This window comes from Mastigoproctus giganteus, chromosome 10, assembly GCF_048544385.1.
Source record: "Mastigoproctus giganteus isolate SK-2022 chromosome 10, ASM4854438v1, whole genome shotgun sequence".
Lineage (NCBI taxonomy): Eukaryota > Metazoa > Arthropoda > Arachnida > Uropygi > Thelyphonidae > Mastigoproctus > Mastigoproctus giganteus.
Genome location: NC_143584.1, coordinates 113,355,093 through 113,380,820, shown reverse-complemented (window position 1 = coordinate 113,380,820; position 25,728 = coordinate 113,355,093). Strand labels below are relative to the sequence as shown.

General features: G+C 35.5%; 1 protein-coding gene across 1 annotated transcript in view; it reads left to right on the top strand.

The window, feature by feature from the left end:
- Positions 1 to 25,728, top strand: part of LOC150079228 (transmembrane and coiled-coil domain-containing protein 4-like) — a 237,891-nt gene that overhangs the window by 195,242 nt on the left and 16,921 nt on the right. Inside the window, exon 12 of the mRNA XM_090382998.1 lies at positions 8,175 to 8,292. Within this exon, the coding sequence (XP_090239124.1) occupies positions 8,175 to 8,292 (118 nt within the window). The remainder of the gene's footprint in view (positions 1 to 8,174; positions 8,293 to 25,728) is intronic.

Sequence of the window (25,728 nt, the reverse complement as noted above, 5' to 3'; positions counted from 1 at the left end):
AAGTTGGGAACTTATTGTATCAAAAAATGTTCAGCAACCTACATAAAAAGTATGGTGATAGATAAAAAGTGAAAAAACTTGCCACGCACTACTCACGTGTCCAATACAATGCTTCCCTTTACTTTTTACAATTTCGCATATGGTTTGGTCACCAACATTATAATGGTTCATTAGAGATTTAACAGATGTACCGTTTTCAAACTTTTGAATAATTTCAAGTTTTTGTTTAATTGAAAGCACAGCTGTTGCATTTGTCCATCATTTTCGCGATTTCTAAACAAAAAAAAAAGGAGTTACTATAAAAAAAAAAATTCCGACATTGTCACATGCATAAAGAAACAAAATTTGGCCTTTTGCGGTGCAACAGAACACAACAATCGACGTGACGCACTAAAACAAACTAAACATTTGTTTAGTTAGTTTTTTTTTTTTTTTAAGCAACAGGGGTTGCAATAAAATAGGTACATTAATCTCCCAATGACGACTTATAACCCTGCCTCTTTTTGCTTATTTATGACTTGCAAAACATCTGTTTATACCTACTCTAGTAAGTACTTGAATTTTATGATTTCTTGTTTATTTTTTTTATTTGGAATCTTGAAGTGTCCTGGTTAATCCGATCCTGGTAAATCACGAGTCTGCTGTATATCAATATCAAACGTCCAACCGGATGGTCACATTCTATTGGATCCCTGGTCATGTTGGCATTCCAGGTAATAAATGTGCGGATCATGCTGCTAAACATCCTGATAATGGATCTTTCTGCCATCTAAAAGTGCCGTGCACTGACTATAGATCCATTATTAAAACAGCATGCAGGAATCAATGGGCTGAACTGTGACAAACTCAACTCAATAACAAACTATTCCAGATTAAAAAAAGAACCTCAACTGTGAACCTCTGGTTTCATGGGAAGCAGGTGAGAAGAAGTCATTTTGGCAAGACTCTGAATCAGTCATTCCTATGTAACTCATCTGTTTCTGCTTAAGGGAGAGAACCCTCCTCAATGTTCCTTGTGTCAATCCCAACTAACAATCAAACATATTCTCATAGAGTGTCCTCAATGTTCAAGTATCTGGAAATCCAGTTTTTTCTCTCTAGCTAACTTTCAGGAACCTTTGACTTTACAACACATACTTGGCAATAATGTAGATTTTGAAGCTCTGTTTCAATACTTAATAAGCATATTAATATATGTAATCATCTCTGATAACTATATTATAAAAGTTTCAGCCATAAATTAATCATGAACAGAACAGGCACAATATGGCCCAGGAGGCCCTTGTGCCAAAAAAACACCCAGCACAACAACAACTACTCTTTGTGGACTAATGTTATTAGTGGAGCCCCTCAGGATTCAGCTCTGTGCCCATTGTTCTGTTTATTGATTCTAATGATGTTGATGAAGATATATCAGGCTTAATGTCTTAAGTTTTCAGATGATACAAAGGTTGGTTAATGAGAGTAATCAAGGTTAGCTACTGCAAAACGATCTAGAAAAATTAGACAGATGGGCTGAGAAAAAAATGTTTAATATTGACAAATGCTTATGGGTTACAGTAATGCCAGATTAATGTACCAACCATGTGATACTAAACTCAGGGTGTAATTATGCATTTGGATATGATGTTCTCTGAGCTGTGCTGGTAGGTTGCCAGGACAGCTCATTATGTTTTGTATATCACATGTCAGTGATATATAGGAACTTTACTAGAAGGGAAGTGGTTATCCCATTGTATAAGGCAATGGTTAGGCATATCTTGAGTACTAGAGGCCTCATTTTTGGAAGGTTCTAGATCAGCAGTAACAGGTGCAGAGAAGGGCAGTGAGGTTGGTGAGAACAGAACTTTGCTCTCTCTCTCTCTCTCTCTTCAGTTCTGCAAATTGCAGTATCTGGAGACTAATCACCTGTGAGGTGATCTGATTAAGGTGTTTAAGGCTTTGAATGGATTGAGCACACTCAGTGCTGATGGCATTGTTCTTCTTGCTCAGACCACACACAAGGAAATATAAATTCAAATTGAGGAAGGGTAATTGCAGGATAGATGGGTGGAAGTTTGCCTTTAGCTGGCTGGTGGTTGATTGTTTAAACAAACTTCCAGCTGTTGTGGAAGTGGGTAGTTTGAATAAATTGAAAGAACTAGATTAACTTTTGGTGGGAATGGAATGGAAGTGATGTGGGAAGTTTTATTTATTTATTCATTTATTTTTTTTATAAGCTTGCTTTCTTGCATCATTTGCCACTACTAATACTAAGAGGCAAAGGATTTTTAACCTGTGTGTGGCCCCAGGTGCCAAACGATTCTGTGATCAAGCAACCCTGCTCTGAATTAGCACTCTTTCTTGAAGTAGAAATTGTTTCCTTATTTAAAGTATTTTTTAACACAATTAACTAATCTATAGTAAAGAAATTAACTTTACTAGATTAAGAAGGAAAGCAGCGTTCTGTTTTCCTTTTCTTTTCTTGTATATATCTTAATTACTAACTTCATAGTACTTGGTCACATGGTGGCATTGCTTTTGCCTCCACGCAGTGGAGCCAGTAAACTGGCAAGGAAAGCTCTCCCTTTCAGCGAAACAGAGCAAACTGACTCCAATACCAAAATATCCACCAGGTTCATGGATCCAAATAGCAGTGATCCAAGATATAAAGAATCTAATTCTCTTGGAGATACATCCAAAATGATTAGAAAAAGGTGACAGAAAAGACTATCTCCAAAAAGAGACTTAAAACTGACATAAATACTTTAAATGCCCCAGCATATCTTATAATACATTCAAATGCTGAGAAATTGGTAGGCCAATTGTCACCCTTCATCATATAAAAGACTCTTCAGAGTTATTTCGGCCCACCAAAAAATGTTAACAGATTAAAATCAGGTGATATTTTAATAGAAACAGCCTATTCTAAACATTCCAAAGAAAATTTGTTACAAATAACGACCTTTGCAGGAATACGAGTAACTGTATCCCCCTCACAATACCTTAAATACATCAAAAGATGTAATAATAGGATGGGACCTTCTAAATGTACTGGAACCAGAAATTCAAAGCGAACTTCAGGAAGAAGGAGTCATCAATGTAAAAAGAATTACAATTAAAAAGGCACCTCCGAAACCAGGTGGGCAGGAGCAGCAGCAGTGCGTAGCACACGCTTCTTGATTAGACTGGGGTTCGAGCCTATGACCACCAAATACAGAGGATGCAGAAAAGGTCAGGGAATGACCATCGCATAACCCCGGAACAATATGGCCTTAGTTGCTAATGCTCCTAAAAACCAAATAACAAGCAAACAATTAAAAAAAGAACGGATAATCACCCGTACAAGAACCTGATACTCACTTTTAATACAGCGAAGCGACCCAGATCAGTAAAAGCAGGATATCTACATTGCAATATTAGAACATACATCCTGAATCCTCTCTGCTGTTTCAATTGCCAGAAGTTTGGACACTTGCAGACAGTATGTAGAGGAAAACCGACGTGCACAAGTAGAAGTGAATATCTCACTTCTATTTGCACAGCTGAACATCATAAATGTGAAAATTGTAAAGGGGAACATACTGCATACTCAAGAGAGTGTGAAATCTGGAAGAAAGAAATCAAAGAATACAAAAGTACAAATCAGAAAAGCGAGTTGCATATCAAGAAGCAAAAAAAGCAACTGCAATAAACATAGAAAATAAACCTTTATATGCTCCAGTCATCACAACCACAAAGAATCTGGAAACAAGACTTATTAATTCAAAATTCTCTGGAACACAAATGGAAGTCACAATTCCTCCAAGAGAATCAATCTCAGAAATGGCACCCGAATTTCACAAATCTTCTCCACCACAAAGGCAACAAGAAGAAATAGTTAATGTCTCCATCTTTCCCCCCTGATAATGCTGAAAGTGTCAGGAGAAAAGTAAATAAAAAGAAGAAAAATAATATAGAAATAAAGATTACAGAACAAATGGATGTTATGGTAGGAAATACAGGACCCCATCCTTGAAATTTTCCTGAAAGAAGAAATGGATACAGGAATACCCTATTTTCCAAAAAAATACAAAACCAAAGCGGATCAAGCGAAAACAGCCCCAAGGAACCAATCTGGGGGATCATCTAAACCTAAATGACAGATAAAATTATCCACTGGAACTATCGAGATTTCCAAGCAAACATTAATGATATTAATGTTTGCTTGCCTCATTACCCAATATATCCAAATATACAGCATTACCTGGGATGAGTTATACTGTTGGTTAAGAAACATAAAATCTAGGGAAGTTCATCCAGTTGATATGGGTGGACAATGCAATGTTGAGTCAGTTTGATGTGACATAAGCACTGGGAAAGGGAAAATGAGAGTAGGAGTTTGTTATAGGCCTAATGACTCTGATGCGTACAACAAACAGTTGTGCAGAGAAATAGTCAGCCAGTAAATCAGAATGTCATGTAATGGGGGATTTTAACTTTCCAGATATTGACTGAAACTTGTTGTTTGGTCACTCGCACGTTACCAAGGCCTTTTTGGATTTATTGGAAGATTGTTTTCTACAGCAACATGTCCAAGGGGCAACCAGAGGGAGTAATACTCTTGATCTGATTATCAACAGTGATTGTTCATGCACTAAGAATTTGCAGATAAAGGAACCACTAGGTGACAGTGATCACATTGTACTGATGTGGGATTTACTTAAAGATGTAACTACCATCAAGGGAAGGGTTTTTGTTTTTGTAAAGGTGACTACAGAGGTCTTAGACAGTTTTAAATTCTATATAATGAGATCAATTGATGATGTTTAAAACAGCAAATTCTAAATGGAAAGCCTGGAAGGAATCTACTAGGCTTTTCATACCAACGAAGAATGCTGTTCAAGATTTAGACCTAAATGAATATCAGATGAATTAATGTCACCCTTGGAACCCCATTTGTGAACCAATTCACAAAGGGGGTTCCAAGGGTGACATAAATAATTATAGACCTTTTAGTTTAACTTCTGTTCTGGGGAAAATAATGGAGTCACTGGTTAAAGAAGTGTTGCAGGATCACTTTGACAAGACTGCAGTAACAGTGCAGACACAGCATGGGTTTGTTAAGGCAAATTCTTGTATGACCAATTTGATTGGATACTACAATGTAGTCACAAAAAAATAATGTGACCATACTGGATGCAAAAAATAATTTTTATATCATATACTTGGATTTCAGGAAAGCGTTTGATACTGTTGCACATGGAAGACTGCTTTACAAATTGGAGCAATATGGCATTAAGGGCAAGTTGCTGCAATGGATAAAGGGATGGTTGAGTGGGAGATGGCAGAGAGTGGTAATAAATGGACACTGTTCTACATGGACTAATGTTATTAGTGTCATCTCCAGGGTTTAGTGCTGGACCCATTGTTGTTTTGTATATTTATCAATGATATTGATAAAGGTATATCAGGCTTAGTGTCCAAGTTTGCAGATGATACAAAGGTTGGAAGAGTTGTTAATGACAGTAATGCAATATGCTACTGCAACTAGATATAGAAAAGTTAGGCAGATGGGGTGAGAAGTTGCAACTATAGTTTATCATTGACAAATGCAAAGTACTGCATATGGGTAGAAATAACCCTGGAGAACTGTACCAACTATGTGGTGTTACACTCAGGGTAGTGGAGAATGAAAGAGAACTGGGGATAATTGTGCAGTCAGATATGAAGTTTTCTGAGCAGTGCAGATGGGATGCCAGATCAGGTCATGGAGTTTTGTCAATGATATCAAGTAATTTTGCTAGCAGAGACCAAGAGGTGATTATCCCCTTGTATAAGGCAATGGTCAGACACACCTTGAGTACTGCATGCAGGTCTGGAGGCCTCATTTTAGTAAGGATATAGAGTTGCCGGAATGAGTACAGAGAAGGGCAACAAGATTGGTGAGAGGAACAGAGGGGTGCTCTTGCCAAGAGAAGCTTAAGTTCTGCAAGTTCCAGCATCTGGAGACTAGGCACTTGCGAGATGATCTGATTGAGGTGTATAAGGCCTTGAATAGTTTGAGCAGGCTCAATGCTGATGGGATATTTCCTCTTGCTCAGATTAAGAACCTGTGGGGGCATAAATTCAAATTGAGGAAAGACAGTTGTAGGATAGATGTGTGGAAGTTTGCTTTAGCCAGCGGGTGGTTGATTGCTGGAACAAACTTCCATCTGTTGTTGTAGAAGTTGATAGCTTAAACAGATTCAAGGCAAAAGTAGACAAACATTTGGAGCGAGTGGATGGATGAAATGAGAAGCGGGATTTTTTTTTTTTTTTTTTTTTGGCTGATGCCAAAAAAATGCAGCTTGCTTTCTTGCATCATGTGCCCTTGCTAATGTTAATTATGAATTTTGGGACAAATACCTGCCTGATGATTACCTCATTACAAGAGGGAAATAATCATTGAATGATAGGATTAAACCTGAAGGTTGATAATGACCTGAGAAGATTGAGTAAAAAGTCATGATAGCATAATCAGCAGTACTAATAAAAAGGAGATCTAGAAGTTGATTATCATGTGTAAGTGAGATAACAATTTGGACTTAAATTTAAGTCCAAATTGTTATTTCACTTAATGAAAAAACTTAAATAATTTGATCGTGTAGTTCATATGGGGAGGTTAAAGTCCCTAATTATGGTTGTTTGATGCCTTTAAATTAACATTAAAGGTAATCAAAGAGAGAGCCTACATAAGATTCCTTGACAGTAGTTGTGGAGTAAATGTTAATTATACACCTGCTATAGATAACTGAACAAAACTTAACAATCTGGGCATAAAATTTATCAGATGGAGGTTTAACATTTCTTATTTTAAATAAGCTTTTCAGCAAGGTCAAGACCCCCCCCCCCTCCCACACACTTATTTTTGCAATAATTTAAACACTGGAACATCCTATCCTACAGTACTAGGCATTAAACAAGCTTCAGTCATTTCTTTAAACCAAACAGATAAGGTCAAATTTCTGAGTAAGGAATAGTTCAAATTCATTAAATTTTCTTCTCAAACTTCTGATATTCTGACCAAAACGTTGCATCTGAAGAAAGCTTGCATAAGCAGTGGGAACCATGTTCATAGAACCATGCCAATCATCAGAAGTAGGTTTCCAATAGTGATTTCTCCAATGATCCTTTGCTGGTAAATAATAGATGGTAATGGGTTTGATTGGGACAGATAACAGGAATGTTAAACTCATTCAGTAAACAGAACTTTTATGCCTCCCTGTGTATTGGATTGGAGAGACATTAGTTCTTCTCCAGTTCATGGAGATCATCCTGCAATCTAATGATGATCCAGGTAACATTCCTATCAAGCTTATGCACCCATATGCAGCCTTTTTGAGTATAACAGGATGTATACTATCCATACATGTGCCTTATCTTCCCTTAATGAAAGTGAACATTTGAACCACAGGGGAACAGTGGCACAGATCACTGCTCCACTGTGGTTTGGACGTTCTTTCAACTATAAATATTGCTGCAGAATACCTATTCAACTCATCTGCCACTTCTGTTGGGCTGGGCTCTCTAGATAAGCCTCTTATTTGATCAAAGATCAGATATACACTCAGTATTGGTAGCATTTATGAACATTTCTGTTTATTATTATTTTTTTCTTCTTCTGTTCGGTTAGATTACTTAGTTTGCAACACTACATTATCATATTTGTACCAACATTAATTATACAAAAAAAAAACTATATATTTTTCATATGACAATTCCAAACATGCACTTTTTTTGTTCCATGCAAACAAAAGCAGTATTCAATTAAATTTGAATTCAGTTTGATTTCAATTGCTGTCCAAACTTAACATGATGAGTACATTGGCAGTTTTATACTGAAGCTTCTAATATAAATTTTCTTGAAATTTTGTTAGTAGATGCAATATACACTAAAGAAAGAATCTATAATACTTCTTTTTTTTCTTTTTTTTTATATATATATATATATATATATATATATATATTCATTATGAGAGTGTGAATTATTTTTAACTAAAAAATAAATGTCCATTAAAATATACTGGCTAAAGAGGTTGAATAATAGTGAGCTGGTTTGTAATTAATGATTTTTGAATTGTAACAAACTTAATATTGCAGACTATGAATTTATAACTAGGATTTACAGTTTTATAAACTGGAAATTTTGGACCCTTTAAAATTAATTTTTCTAGGATGCGAAGGCATTATTGAAGATGCAATTCTGCTTGGTGCTCCAGTTGCTGCCAACATTAATAGTTGGAGGCCTATGTCTCATGTTGTGAGTGGTCGCATAGTAAATGGTTATTGCAGGTAAATTCTGTTAAATATGAAGTTGTAAATTTTATAATGGGTATTTACAGGTTTCCTACAATATTCTAAATGTTGTTTCTCTAACCACTGTTACTTTCACTGATTATCATAAAAAGTGCACAGGTTTTTTTTTCCACCTTCCTCTCCTTCCAGCCAACCTCTCCTCACTTTTAATCAGTATTACTTATTTTTTCTCTCATTTAATATTCCACAATCAAACAATGAATAAATGATATTGCTTAAAAAAGCTGTATCAGTTTGAAAATTATTACACAATAAAATTTAACAAATGAATAGTTATAAAACTGAAAACATTCTCTTAAGAAAGCAAAACTTTCATCTTAAGTTCTGTTTCTATGGACTTCTTTTTTCAGCAGCTCTTCACCCCACCCTAGCTCTAACTTGTAATCCTGATAAAACTTGCATGCATTTCTTACATAATTCCTTCAACATCATCTTGTAAATTTTAATTCACCGTATCCCTCCAACTTCACTTACTGCATTGTGGATGTACCACTATGCAGTAATTGATTTATCGAGCATGTTTTTGATTAGTGATGACTTGTATATAAAAACTCACTTTCAGTCATAGAAATTCCATGTGATAACAAACTATCATAAATAAAGTCAATTTTTGTGTCATCATCATCATCATAGGAAGACAAAGAAATGCCCTGGAATGGAGTCTTGAAGTTATGCAGAAGTCTATAATATTTCTTGTCATTTCAGCTATTTCACTTATTTGATTAGCATCAACTACTTTCAACAGCATGCCAAATCTCTTTTGTCTAAACACTGGTTACTTCTGAACGATAGCAGGATCTAGTGGTGATAACCTCTTGATACTTTATTTTAAAGGATACTTTTCATTTGACTTTCTTATCATGCAGTCAGCCTGTTTTTCAGCAGTAATACAGAATAAATCATCTGGTGGCAACTTACATTGTTCCTAACTCAAACTGGCCTTAGTGTCAATGCATAACAGCCTCACAGCAGAAGAATCCTAGTGTATTTTATTTAAGTACAAAAGTTTATCAAATCTCTTAATAGTTTATCTGATGCTTTGAAGAGGAAAGGGGTCATTGGCTTTTCAGTCTGGGAATGTTGAATGAATATTAACACTCATCTGATACAGACATCGAAAATGCTAACTTATACTCTGTAAGTGGATCACATACAACTGCTCCAAGAGTATCAGCAAGCTTGGTAGTAGGAAACATCTAGCTTCTAAAAGGAATTTTTGTATATTATCCCATATCTTGAACATTCTTTCTAAGCATTAATATCAGTAAGACCAGAAGATGCAAGGAAGTTAGATTTTTGTCACCAGAAAAAAAATGAGAATAGTATTTACCATTACAGAGAAAGGTAAATATCATTTTCATTTTAAGGGAAGGAATAGCACATCTGGTGAATTCTGTAAATAATGCATACCAAAGTGGCAAATTGATAAAGTTGACATCCATTCAAAGAATAAAGTTGGACCATTAAAACTTTCCATTGTACAGATTAAAACCAAAGAAACAGTCATTAAAAAATTTTCAGAGTTTAAACTCTTATTCACCACTAACATAGTGTAAAATATGGAGGTCCAACAGTCTCGAAACTTTATTAGACAATTGGACAGACAATTTGAGTAGTCGGGACTACATAATAATCCCGGGACTAAAAATATATAATATTTCTAAAATTAATATTCCAGAAATAGCTTATACTATCCTTTTTTGGAAAAAATCCACAAAGTTTATTTTAAATCCATAATGAGATCGCAGATCCACTACAAGGAAAAATTACAATAAATTATTAGCATTTGTCCGACTTTACGAAAATTAGCAGGTCTTGACTACTCAAGTTGTTTGTCCAATTCACCACTGACTATGAAGATGCATTCCATTTGAAGGGGCAGGTAAGCAAATGAAAAGGCAATCCATAACATAGCAAATGCTTTTCAATTAATTTTTTAAGGGGGAAGCAAAAATGCTTTAGGGCATTTTAATGCTCTTGGGGAATTCCATTACATTACTTCAGCTGCACAATTACCCCAGATATTTATCAATATTCTCAGATGCTATGAGAATAATGGATGGAAAACAGGAAATATCAGAATAGAAACAGGACAGAAAAACCTTCCCTTTCAATGCTTAATAGTTTGGGACAAAAAACAAATTATAATATTGGTAAAGAAAAAAGCATATTAAGAAAAAGATTAAAGTTTCTCACCCAGAAATCCAGGTGCATGGCTATATGCCCTCTTAGCTGAGGTCTGAATATTGAAATTGGGTTCAAGGAAATGTGTCTGGTGAGAGGGGAGGAGTAGAATTGTTTTGTGTTTTGCTTATGGTAAGAGAATATTTTTTGAAACACGGCACATAGCTTCTATTCTTATGATCAGATTACTGGTCTGTGAATATTAACTGAGGTTTTGGTTAACCTAATTCTCATTATTTCACTTGTTTTCAAATTTAAATTTCATTTCTTGCTTCTTAATTATTACTGTTTGGTTTAAATGTGGGAAATTATTATTAGTAGTACAGCATCAGCAAAAAAAAAAAACACTTCCCATATCACTTGTCCATCCTCTCTAGCAGTTTATACTAGTTCTTCCTTGCATTTATTCAAATTAGTCACTCCCGACTTATGTATGGGTTGCGTTCCACAGAACTTTACGAAGTTGAATTTTACGTAAGTCAGAATTTCCATAAATGCATATGGAGCACTCGCAATTATGTGCACTGAATTTGATTGAAGAAAAAAAAAAAGAAATGTTCGATGAACATGTAAATAGAATTATTTCTTCAATTTTTTTATCTCATGTGCAGGAAAAATTACAAAAGTTTACAAAATTACAAAAATTTCAAAATTATAAAATTACAAAAAGAGAGAGGAGACAGGCATAATGTCAGCAAGTTTTACCTTTCGAGCATCGTTGTCAGAATTAACTCTCCAGCTGATAAGCATGCCACTGCGGAAGTTCAGGGCTGTGGAGATTTAGAAAGGGTAGGGGTTTTCTCAAACACATCACAAAATTTTATTTCACGGAATACTTTAATGTTTTGGAAAATAGCACAATGCTTGAACCTATTAAACCACCCATTGCTCGCCACGAACTTGGCTTCGAGTTCACCATACTTATCCTTAATATCTTCATAAATACTTCTTGCTTTTGCTTGAATGGCCATTGGACTCAGGGGCACTTGCTTCTGAATCTGATTTTCCATTCATATTAATAGCTTTTCCACCTTCGATATAGCACCTGAATGCTGTTTTGTGATCACTGTTGATAATAAATGCATTGTTCCTTTAACATGTTCTTTTATACACGCACTATCCCTTAAAATAGTATTCACTGCTGAAGCAGCAAAACCTAATTCTGTGCAATAGATGACAAACTTTTCCTGCTTCATATTTCTTAATTAATCATCTTAATTTGGCAAAGAATGTAAAGAAAAACAACAAAGACTTCTTTACTTATATAAACTCTAAAAGGAAGGGGATGAATCAGATTAGTCCACTTGATATCAGTGATTTCAGTGATAGCTGCCGAACTAAATTAGTATTTTGCATCTACAATCACACATGAGGAGTTATTCAAGGAGGAGAGGGCCAGATGTTTATCAAACTCTAACAGGGAGTTAAATGATTTTGTAACAACTGAGAGCAAACTGGAGGAGAAATTGTTGAAGTTAAACATAAGAAAGGCACCAGGGGTAGATGGGTTCTATCCAGTTATATTAATGGAAGTGGCAAAGGAAGTAAGCAAACCCTTAGCCATAATTATGAGAGCATCATTGAACTTGGGGAAAAGTTCCCACGGATTGCATGTGTTAAATGTATCTCCAATTCACAAAGGGGAATCAAAGGGTGACACGAGTAATTACAGATCTGTTAGTTTGACTTCTGTTCCAGGGAAAAGAATGGAGTCACTGGTTAAAGAAGCATTGTAGGATCATCTACACAAGACAACAGTAATAATTCAGACACAGAATCGGTTTGTCAAAGGGAAGTCTTGTCTGAACAATTTGATACTATGATGTGGTCACAAAGGAACTGGAGGCAAAAAATAATTTTGATATCTTATACTTGGATTTCAGAAAAGCTTTTGATACTGTTGCACATGGAAGACTACTGCACAAATTGGAGCAGTATGGTATTAAGGGTAAGTTGCTACAATGGAAAAAAGGGTGGTTGAGTGGGAGAAGACAGAGTGGTAATCAATGGGTAGTGCTCTACATGGACTAATGTTATTAGTGGTATCCTTCAGGGTTCGGTGTTGGGCCCATTGTTGATAATGATGGAGGTACATCAAGCTTAATGTCAAAGTTTTCAGATGATACCAAAGTTGGCAGGGTTGTTAATGAGAGTATGCTGCTGCAACAGGATCCAGAAGAGTTGAGTTGAGAAGATGAGCTGAGAAGTGGCAACTGAAGTTTAACATTGACAAATGTTAAACTTCAGTACTGCATATGGGTAGAAGTAACCCTAGAGAAATGTACCAACTATGTGGTGTTACACTCAGGGTAGTTGGAGAATGAAAGAGACCTGGGGGTAATTGTGCAGTCAGATATGAAGTTTTCTTTACAGTGCAGACAGGCTACCAGAGCAGGTCATGGAGTTTTGTCAATGATATATAGGAATTTCACTAGTAGAGACAAGGAAGTAATTATCCCTTTATATAAGGCAGTGGTCAGGCTACACCTTAAGTACTGTATACAGGTCGGGAGGCCTCATTTTAGGAAGGATGTGGAGTTGCTAGAATGAGTACAGAGAAGGGCAACAAGATTGGTGAGAGGAACAAAGGAGTGTGCTTACGAAAAAAGGCTTAAGTCCTGCAAGTTGCAGCATCTGGAGACTAGGCACCTGCAAGATGCCTAGCCTCCAGATGTATAAGGCTTTGAATGGTTTGAGCAGGCTCATTGCTGACAGGCTACTTCTGCTTGCTCAAAAGAACCTGAGGTAGCATAGATTCAAACTGAGGAAAGACAGTTGTAGAATAGATGTGCAGAAGTTTGCCTTTAGCCAGCTGGTTACTGGAACAAACTTCCACTAGGTTGCCTTTCCAGTTGATTACTGGAACAAACTTCCATCTGTTGTTGTGGAAGTTGATAGCTTAAATAAATTCAAGGCAGAACTAGACAAACATTTGGAATGAATGAATCAGTGAAATGGGAAGGGGTTTTTTTTTTTTTTTTTGGCTGATGCTGTATAAACTTTCTTTCTTGCATCATGTACCTCTACTAATGCTAATTTCTAAATCAATTTTGTTTTGTTTCCTAGCACTTTCACTTTCCATTGGTCCCTTACCCTTCACCATTGTAATAAGTAAATAGGAATGAAGAGAAGATTCTGAAAATTTATTATGTTTTTTATTAGAATTGAAGATTTCAGTGAAGGGAACACATTTCATCATAACAGCGTAAAAACCTACACAATTGCCGTTATCGGTATTATCCCAAATGCAATAAGATCTATTATATACGGGTAGCAATAGTTTACTACCCATATATAATAGATTGCACTAACAGAAAAGCTCAATAAACTGGAAAGTGCAAATTGTGTTTGTTGTTTTATGGTTGTGACTTCCAGAAATGTTCTTTAGAAAAATATCACAAAGGCGTTCAAAATTTATTCTTATAATGGGAACGTATGATAACGATGACAGAGTAGTGCAATTTCCATTATAAATATGACCTTTCAGAGAGATAAATAGCTTAGTTATATAGCGAAAATTTCAACTTCCAAGTTGAAATTTTGGAACAAATTGGTACTTATCCTTAATATCTTCATAAATACTTTTTGTTTGAATGACCATTGGACTCAGGGGCACTTGCTTCTGAATCTGATTTTCCATCCATATTTTAACAGTAATAGCTGTTCCATCTTCGATATAGCACCTGAAAGTTTTTTTGTGATCACTGTTGATCTTAAGTGCATTGATCCTTTGACGTGTTCTTTTATACGTGCACTGTCCCTTAAAATAGTATTCACTGTTGAAGCAGCGAGACCTAATTCATTGCAATAGATAACAAACTTTGTCCTGCTCCGTACCTTCTTAAATAATCATCTTCATTTCTAAATCAATTGCCATAAATGAACTTCCTAATAAAGCACCTGTTGGTCCTGATAACTTCCTCTTTTCATGGAAAAAATCAGCAGCCCTTACATTATTGAGGTGTTGCATCATACTTTCAATGAAATCATTCAAAAAAGTACTCTCCCCTGTATATGGAACAGCTACATAGTCGGTCCATTCCCAAAATAAAGAAACCAAAAAAAACGCCAAAGACTATAGACCCATAGCCATAAGTTGCACTATTTTGAAAATTTTTGAGAAGACCCTTCTCTCAGCTCTCACCCAACACTGCTTCGGGCATCATCCTCTGCACCTACACTCTGTCTTATCTGGACGATCAACCATCACAAATCTCCTCGAGACCCTTTGCCGGATGCAGAAAGCTCTCAACAATAAGGAACAGCTCAATATTATCTTCCTAGACATATCTGCAGCTTTTGACAATATCTCGATAATGGCTCTGGAACAAATTTTATTTTTCTACTTCAAAATACAAGGCAATCTCCTGAAGATTTTATGTAACATTCTGAAGGAAAGACACCTCATAATCTGTAATGACAATTTTATTGCCCATTACTCAATTTCGCAGGGAGTGCCACAGGGAGGCATTCTCTCCTCACTGTTATTTGCTGCAGCTCTGGAACCATTTTTGCATCCCATAAAGACAACTTTATTATATATGCTGTTGACCTGAAATTCTTTGTGAAATCTAAAGATCTACAACAAGTTAAGCAAACAAATTAACAAGCCAATAACACACTAAATGAACTGGAATATTACCTTGACTGTATTGGACTACATTTAAACCCAAGCAAATCTGCTTAGATGACAATTACAAAGAAAAAGAGCAGGAACAATATCTCTATGCTGGCAAGTGGATGCGAAGTTCCAAAGGTTAAATCGCACGTAGACCTTGGCCTAAAATGGGACTAACATTCTCCGAGCACTTTGATTATATCAAAGCTAAAACTGGGCTGCCAAACAGGAGTTAATTGGCATTAGAACCCAGATCTTGTTAAAAAGTATATCTTGAAATGCATACTTCCCATCCCACTGTATGCTTCACAGATTTAGTCCTCTACCCCACCGAGCAACCTGAAAGCTTTCCTAAATATTGAATACTGGCTCTTGAGATGGCTGAGCAGGATCTCGAATCACCCATTTACTATCTCTAGAGCCATCCTACTTTCCAATCTGAGCATTCCTCCCTGGAAACAGACAATTCGCACAAGAAACATTTTCACATTAGCCCAACTGTTAACAGGAAGATTAGACACTCCCAGTATTGACTTGTTTCACTCACGTCGAGAAGTCACCAGGATTGCTGAAACAAGACATCCTCTTCAAAGCAACTTAAAAAACATGGACAGCCTAAGTTGCTTTTTTCCAGCAAACACAATAGAACTCTTCAATGAACTAAATTCTGGGAAAGCTCTGTAACAAAAAAGCCTACAGATTGCAAATCTTTGCTGACTCCTGTTGTCTCCACTCGGCTCAAAAACTGCATTTAATTTTGATCCCTTTTAACTATATGTTCTCGGTACTCTAGATGCCAATCTAAGATGTCAAAATTATAAATGCTCTATGATGTTCAAAGATGCCAAAAATTTAAATATTCTATTATAAAATCATAATTACTCATGTATTCCAAAATTCTGTATTCAACCATTCAGGGCAAACATCCCATGGACTTTGTAACCTTTTGCTCATGGGTTTGCTTCACACCTTAGAATGTAACTCTCACCCTTCTAGCAAATGGTCCCAGGGGTGTCTCCTCAACAGAGAAATAAATTGATAATAATAATAATAATTTTGTTTTGTTTCCTGGCACTGCCAGCACTTGCACTTTCCATTGGTCAATTTCCCTTCACCATTGTAATACCTAAATAGGAATGAAGAGAAGATTCTGAAAATTTATTTATGTTTTTTTATATGATTGAAGATTTTAGCGAAGGGGAACTCATTTCACTATAATACCGTAACATAAAAACCCATGTAATTCCAGTTATCGGCATTATTGCAAATGCAATAAGATCAAGTTTACTACTTGTTTATAATAGATTATAATTTTACTTTTTAAATGAATACCATGTATTAATTAATTTTAACTTTCTGTCTCAATTATGACAGCCTTTTCCCCCTTGGGAGTCATTTTAAATTGTATTCTGTTCAAATGTGACCAACTCCTTCAGAGACTGAAAGAAGACCAAAGTGTTTACTTCAGTTTTATGATTAAAAAAGGCATTAATTTCCTACATCCTGAAAATACTGTGAAAGAGTCATCCAGCATAAATCCTTTGCTTCCATGGTACTTCTGTCAGTATCTGATAATGGATAATTTTCAGGCATATATATTTATTCGGACAGCAATTTATTCTCTTATCACTCATTGGCCTTAGTCTAAACTTGTCAATAAAGCGACTGATCTGCAATCATTTGTGGTGAAATGCTTATGTGCCCACCTTGACATCATTTTAATCTGTCAAACTGTCACCACGCAACTCCTTCAAGTGATAATCTGATAAGAACTTCAATTGACAAGAATCTGACTGTAGCCTGTATCTGGAGTCATCTGTGAAGAGCAAATTGCACCGTTCCTCATCAGTCCAATTACAGTATCCGAGTGTCCGTGTTCTTCTGGCTGTACAATGTCAGGCATTCAACATGCACCATAGGTCTTCTAATTATATTAAGTCCATGTCTATACAGACAATTTTCAATGTTTTGCTTTGACACCAATATATTATTGCTGTTGCAAAGCATCCTAGTGGCTGGGTAGTGTTTGAGTGTCAGTTGTTAAGGGCAGGGGAGGGTGGGGGGAATCTTGCCTTGATGGTGTTGATGGTTTATAACCCTAACTTTGACATCTATTATTGGTCTGTGTTTCGTTTATGCTGATTCCACAACCTGCTGGTGACAGTTTGTGACACACCAAGACATGCTGCAACTTGTGGTGTTATGATTGTCCTGCCTCCCATCTCTCCAGTGATGACTCTCTGAGTAGTAGACTCACTATTGCTCAGAGGAGAAGTAATGTAGGGACCATCTGTGAGTGACATTTTCATATGCTATGATAATCAACAGGTGTGTACTGTCTTTTGCAGCTGTAGTTCCCAAATGAGATACATCTCCAATATGATCAAGTATTTAACAAGATGGTGACGTGCCTGAATTTTTCTAATTCTTGGCCTGTATTTGAGACTTTAATCATTTACATCTGCACATCAGTCCACAAACTTGTGTTGCCATTGTGGCTAGAATCGATACAAATACTGTAGAATATCCAATAAACTGTGCAGCAATATCCTAATTTTTGATCAGTGTAATGAGTCACTGCTTATAATCAGAACAAGCACATTACTTTCTCTTTTCACCTCTCTAACTTGTTGGTATGGAAACAGTAATCCAGTAAATCCATAAATGTTCTGCTGTTGTGTGTAGCCAAAGTTTCCAATCAATATTGAATAAAGTTAAAATCCTGTGTGATAAGATTGATTACTTTACTTGTTTAGTCAAGTTGTTTGTTATATTCATTGCAGCCATGTCTTGGATGCTTTAAAATCCTATGGCACATTCTTGGAAAAAAAAAAAAAATGTTATGGTATAAATGTGGTATCCTCTCCCCCCCCCCCCCCACTACAGAAGAATCAAATCATAACTGACACTAGCTCTTCAAGCATATCATTTAATGAATGAACTCGTGGTGTGAATTACTTTGGGAATCACCCTCATTAATCAAGAAGTGTATATTGTTTGATATTGTTAAATCGAAAATGGATAAACAAAAGTTAAATTCTAGACTGTAACAGTTTTGGATAAACTAAGATTGAGTGCATAAAATTTAATATCTGTAATTGTAGAATATACACTGTAACCTTCTGGGTGAAACTTTCTACAGGATTTGATAATGTTACTCAGAATGGATAGTTCTCTTCCTGAACTAGAACATCTTGTTCTCAGTTGTTCAGCAATATCCCATAGGTTTTCAGATGGATTCAGATAATGTGTGTTTGAATTAACTGTGGTTTGATCCCACATGACCAATAAATACAGTAACGTTCTGGTATCCATTCATGGACTTAGAGAAAGCATATGACAGTGTGCCAAGAAATATTCTGTGGAAGGCTATGGAAAAAATGTCAATAAGTCAGCCATTAATCGATATGATTAGAAGAATCTACAAGAACATTACATGCTGTATTTACTGGCTTAAAACTTCAAAAGGACTACTTAAAGGATGCTGTTTGTCACCTACTTTGTTTAAGCTATACCTGGAAGTTATTCACAGAAGTGCCTTGGTCACAGAAGTGCAGTTCAGAAGTGCCTTGGTCACAGAAGTGCAGTTCAATGGGTCAAAATAAATACCTTTACAATCTACTGTTTGCAGATGACTTTAAGTTGTGGTAGCACACAGGATGATGATGATGATGATGATGATGATGATGCAAGTTATCCCATTTCTGGGGACTGACAGTAAATTTTAATAAGACATAGTACATGAATTGAAGTGAGGATGTTCTGGATTTAGATGGAATACAGGTGAAAACTGTACAGCAATTTAAATACTTAAGTGCAATTATTCAGGCTGACAGATCATCTACACAGGAAATTGAGAGAAGACTGGGTGAAGGTAGAAAGGCCATAAGAATGCAATATTACAAAGTGTTTTATTATGGCAAGAAAGTCTAAGACTGAAAAAGTTAGAAATGATGCGATAAGGAATACAATTAAAGAAAAAAAAAAACCATCATTGATAAAATATTGGAGTGGTTTGGCCATGTGAAGAGAATGGAGGAGACATGGAATGGATGCCATGGAAAAAGAGAGGAAGACTCAGAAGGACATGGATAGAGGGTATGAGAGCAGCTATGAATATAAGAGGACTGGTGGACGGAGATTGGGAAGATAGAAGAAAATGGGAAAAAAAGAATAAAGGAATGACTTTTTGATGTTAGGTTGAGGAGAACCTTTGTAATAACAGAATAAACCCTAAGAAGAAGAAAGAAGATGTTCTAGTATCCTCTATCTTGTAATCTCCTTTGACAACACTGGCTGTCCCAGAGTATAAACAGCAAATAACTTTATTTATTTTACCATGATCACCAAACTTCATTGTTGGTCCAATTCAATATGGGCGAAACCAATCTTTGGGCATACATCACACCCAGATGCATCAGTCTGATGCATTGACTGTGTAGCATGATTGATTACTCTGTACTGCATTCTGCTACTTCTGTAATATCCAATGCCTCCTTTCTTTTTGAACCAGCAGACTACATAGATATGCATTGTTAGGAAAGAGCTTCAGTGTACGAGCAGCTACACATCTATTGTAACCTATTCTCTGAAGTGTTGGTCCTATAGTTATTCCCTTTCTGTAACCTGCTCTGAAGTCAGCTGATAAGGGTGCCTTTGCAATTTTCTCTTATTATCTATTTCAACTTTTGAAATGCTTTGGAGATAATTAACCCACCCCCAACACCATCCTATTATATTATCTTTATTACTCAGAAATTGGGAACAAAGGCCAATGTAGACAGAAGTTATAATGTAAAAATCCATTCAAGGAATAAAAAGTTAAAACACATACTGAGATCTCATCCCTTTCACTACCACCGACAACCAAGGACACAGGTTGATTCACGAAGATATGACAAAACTTCAGCAGCTGATTTCTGAGTCAATTTTGATCGATCCGATTCTGAATAATTATGGAATTATGTTATGTTCATACATTCTAAGCAATTCACCATTGCAAATCATGCTCATAACTCATGTGACATTGTTCGAACATAGCCTCCAACTAGTGAGCCTTTTCCACAATTTGAAAGACTGACCTAGACCCAGCACTTTACTCTGGGAGACACCATTAATAACATTAGTCTCCTAAGAAGAGCAGTGTCCATTAATAACCACTATCTATCTTCTCCCACTCAATCATCCCTTTATTCATAGCAGTAACTTCTCCTTAATATCATACTGCTCCAATTTGTATAACAGTCTTTTATATGCAACAGTATGAAAAGCTTTCCATAAATCCAACTATATCATATCAAAAATTATTTTCTCTATCCAGTTTCTTGGTTACTGCATCACCAATATCCAATCAGATTGGTCAGACAAGGTCTTCCCTTATCATATCCATTCTCTGACTGCAGTATAAGTGTATTCCTGTCTAGATGGCCATGCATTACTTCTTTAACCAGTGACTCCATTATTTTCTCTGTAATAGAAGTTGAGCCTAACAGATCTATAAATACTCATGTCACTTTTTGATCCCCTTTGTGAATTGGGGATGCATTTACACACTTCCAGTCATAGAGACCTTCCCTAAATCCAAAGGTGCTCTCATAATTATGGCCAAGGGTTTTCTTACCTCCTTTACTGCCTCCCATAATATAATTGGATAGATCCCATCCACACCAGGTGACTTTTTTATGTTAAGCTCAACAATTTCTCTTCCACTTTCTTCTCAGTTACTAAAAAATCATTTAGCTCCCTGCTATAGTCTTATAAACTTCTGGCATCCCCTTCCATAAAGAGTTCCTCATGTGTGAATGTGGATGAAAAAAAAAAAAAAAAAAACTATTCAGTTTGTCAGCAACCTGAGCAGGATGATCAACAGTTAAACCATCGATATCAAGGGGACCAATGTGATTCAATCCCTTCTTTCTAGTGCTCACATAATAAAGAAATTTTTTCTGCCTTTCTTTGCCAGAGACTTCTCGTAATTTTCCTTCCTTTGCCAAACCTCCTTTGTGACTTGATTGCAGACTGGTTTTTTTCTACCACAGGCTTCTCTATCACTTGATAATTTACATTCATTCATGCATTTTTCTTCTCTCTTACAAGTCTCAGTAGTTAATCTGCCATCCATTTTGCTCTAAGCTTTGAACAGTATTTTTTAGTTGGCATGAAAATCTTAGTAGCTTCTACAGTTACTTCCCTGAATGCTTCACATTTAGAATTTGCTGTTAGTAAAATCAGTTAGTCCCGCTACATAGAATTTAAAAACTGTCTGAGACCACTGTAGTTACCCTAATGAAAGCAAAAGCCTTTCCCTTTACACTTGACAGTAGTTATATCTTTATGTAAATCCCATTTATTGTCCAAGGTTTAGACCAAAATGGATGTCAGATGAGCTAATGAGCTTAGTGGCAAAGAAGAAAAATGCATGGGAAGATTGTAAATTGTTGACTGGAGAAGTCTACAGCAAGTATAAACTATTCTGTAATCACACTACTTGAGGTTGGGGTAGGCAAGCTAGGAAAGCATATGAGAATTCTTTGGAAATGTTAATACTGGAAGGAAAGAAATGAATCACGTTAGTCCACTGGTTATAAATCATATAAATATTGACAGTTCTCTGAAATTCCATAAATTTATCAACATTTACACATGAAGTTTATAGAGACAGGGTTAGCAAAAGACTATCTAATAATAGATTTAGAGTTAAATGATTTTATAATGATGGAAAGGACAGTAAAAGAGAAACTGTTATGTCTAAAAGTGAATACAGCACCTGGGGCTTATGAAATATATACATTTATATTAAAAGTTGCTGGAGATGTGAAAATGTATCTCCTATTCATAAGGGTAGTTTAAAACAATGAAGCAGGTTACTATAGACCTGTAAGTTTGGCCTCTGTACCAGAGAAAATAATAATCAATACAGTAGTTAAAATAATGCAAGATCCACTCCTATCATATTGATAGGAGTGGAACCATAATGGAATCACAGCCTGGATTTCTTAAAGACAGGTCATGCCTGAACAATATGTTTAGCTGTGAGGTTGTCACAGAACTACATAAAAAGAATTATTTTGTCATTGTATACTTAGGCAGTATAGCCTTTGATACTGTCTCTATTCTCTGAAAATTTATAATGTATGATTGTTGTATAAATTGGAACAATGTGGCATTAGGAGAAAGTTACAGCCCAAAGCCTTATACATTTCCTAATTGAAATGTATAAAGCTTTAAAAAGGTTAAGTAAAGTAATTGCTGATGGAATCTTTATTCTTTTTCAGATCAAATGCATACACATATATATTTAAATTGAAAAAAGGATGGCAAAAACAAAGGAAAATATATGGACATTTGAATTCAGCCAAAGAGTAATTGATTTTTTGAAAAACTTCCACCTAGTGTTGTGGAAGAGGATGGTATGAATAATTTTAAAGAAGATTTAGAAAAATTATTGGTAGGAATGGTAAAATGAAGTGGGTAATTTTTTTTACTGGTCACAAAAAAAAAAAAAAAATTATTTCAATATAAGCTTTGCTTTCTTGCATCATATTGCTAATACTACTGGTTAAGGATACCAAATTCTTTGGAATCTGGCTCAATAGTAAACTAACATATGTAGAACGTTGCTAGGATTAATACCATTTTAAATTATTGTGTCCATCCTATTTTGGGACTTTCCTGTGATGCATTTATTCTTTGTATGTAGTTCTTTTGTGACTACAAGAAAAGGGGGCAAGCAAAGCTTCTCAATATACATGTTGTATGTTTCATTAAATGTTTGCATATAACAAATCTTCATTAGATAGTATGAATCAGCTGTAATACTCAATATGTTCTACGTTGATAATAATATTAGTAAATTAATAAGAGGAGTTTACCTCAATATAGTACGTGGAACACTTCCGTATGATACCCTCCAGAAATTAAAACGGAAAAAACGAAAAAATCGACAACTTACCGGTACATTAAAGTAAAATATAAATAATTATATAATTAAAGTAAAATATAAATAATTAAATAATCAATTTAACACAATTCAAAACAATTAAAATTCAAATTAACGCAATTAAAAGAATCTAACGAAAATATTCAAAACGATTTTCCTTCCTGAAGCTGACAATGCTTTTCGACCGACTGTCGTGATCACAGGAATGAAAATTACCGAATCAGGCTAAACCTGCAACTTAAATAGTGATTATATGTCTTCGCGCATGCGCGTAAAGGTCCACGCATCGGAGATCAAATATGGCCGCCGAACATTAACAGAATTCTCGTGTAATTTAATTTCAACGGTTTCTGCAATTAATAGTCGCGTATAATTACGTTGAACGTTAAGTATTTTGGCCTCGTTAAATAAAAAAGTATGTTTTTCGTTAATGGCATGAAAGGCTAATTCTGATGCTGCTGAACGAGAAGCACGAACTGAGGCTTCGTGTTGATTTACACGAATATTAAGAGAAAACCGCGTCGAACCCTGGTAAGACGAGTCGCAATCACCGCAAGAAATGTATACTAGATCATTAATTTGTGTTGCGAACGCGGAAAGAACCGAGCGATTGTTCAGTATAGTGTGTAACTTCCGTATAGGCCTAGCTATAATTTTAAATTCGGTATCTTTAAAGAATCTGTTAAGTTGTTTGTGCCACTGTTCAACATATGGGACAGAAATAAAGTATTTTTTGATATTACTATTGTTGATTGGTGTAGTATTTTTTATCCTATCCTTAGCTTGTACCCTAATTCGATTTATTGTGTTAATGGGATAACCCCTGTTCAAGAATCTGCTAGTTAATATTTGTATTTCTGAGTCCAAAGCAGAATCCGTCGTTGAATATTTATAGGCATTTAGAAATTGATTAAAGATAATCGATCTTTTGTAGGTGAACGGGTGGTAGCTATTATAATGAAGAAGCATACCGGTGTTTGTGGGTTTTCGATAGATGCTAAATTGTATTTTGTTCGAGTCACGGGTAAGCGTGAAATTTAGAAAGTTTAATGACTTAGTATCCGTATCTTCCCTTTCCAATGTAAATTTGAGTCTAGAATGAATATTATTAAACGAATGTAAAATGTCTTGGATAGTACTACTATCAGTAATAACTAGAACATCGTCTAAATACCTCCCATAGTATGTGATACGGGGACGAAAAGGTGTCAAATGTATCTGCTCAATCGTTAAGAGATAGATCTCTGACATTAAGCCACTCAGGCTCAAACCCATTGGTAATCCAAAAATTTGTTTGTACACCTTGTCTCGAAAGGTGATGTAGTTAGCCTCAGCTAATAGTTTAATTAAGTGAAAAATTTCCTTAATGGACAGCTTCGTATAATTAATCGGTGTCGAGTTTTTATTTAACATATCCCAAATAATATCTAATGTGTATTCAACGTTTACATTCGTATATAATGAGGTAACATCTAATGAGAATAAATTGTCATTGTCGCCGAGTCTACAGTCTTTAAGATTATTAAATAATGTATCGTAATTCTTAATCCCAAATTGTATAACCTGTCTAAAAGGTTTTATAATATTATATACATGTGTGGCCAAGGCTGAAAATGCCGAGTTCCTGTAGGAAACAATAGGTCGAATCGGAAATCCAGGCTTGTGTAATTTTACCTGACCAAAAAGTGCAGGAATATTGTATGTTCTGGACTTCAATTCCTTCAACTGAACCATAGTAATGTAGTCGTTTTTACGATATGTGGTTTAACGTTTTATTGTATTGATTTACCAAATTGGTAAACAGTGCCGGGTCCACTTCACGATAAGTGGAGGTATCAGACACAACTGAATCTAACTTATTAATATAATCATGTTTATCTAGTATTACCACTGTATCTCCTTTATCTGCCCTCTGTATAATAATGTCCTTATTTTCTCGAAGTTCTCGTAAAGCTGAACTGTCATGTGTATTCAATTTAGGAAGTCGCGTTTCTTTTATCAAGTTAACCAAGTAGTAAATAACATAAAAGAAACGTGACTTCCTAAATTGAATATACATGACAGTTCAGCTTTACGAGAACTTCGAGAAAATAAGGACATTATTATACAGAGGGCAGATAAAGGAGATACAGTGGTAATACTAGATAAACATGATTATATTAATAAGTTAGATTCAGTTGTGTCTGATACCTCCACTTATCGTGAAGTGGACCCGGCACTGTTTACCAATTTGGTAAATCAATACAATAAAACGTTAAACCACATATCGTAAAAACGACTACATTACTATGGTTCAGTTGAAGGAATTGAAGTCCAGAACATACAATATTCCTGCACTTTTTGGTCAGGTAAAATTACACAAGCCTGGATTTCCGATTCGATCTATTGTTTCCTACAGGAACTCAGCATTTTCAGCCTTGGCCACACATGTATATAATATTATAAAACCTTTTAGACAGGTTATACAATTTGGGATTAAGAATTACGATACATTATTTAATAATCTTAAAGACTGTAGACTCGGCGACAATGACAATTTATTCTCATTAGATGTTACCTCATTATATACGAATGTAAACGTTGAATACACATTAGATATTATTTGGGATATGTTAAATAAAAACTCTACACCGATTAATTATACGAAGCTGCCCATTAAGGAAATTTTTCA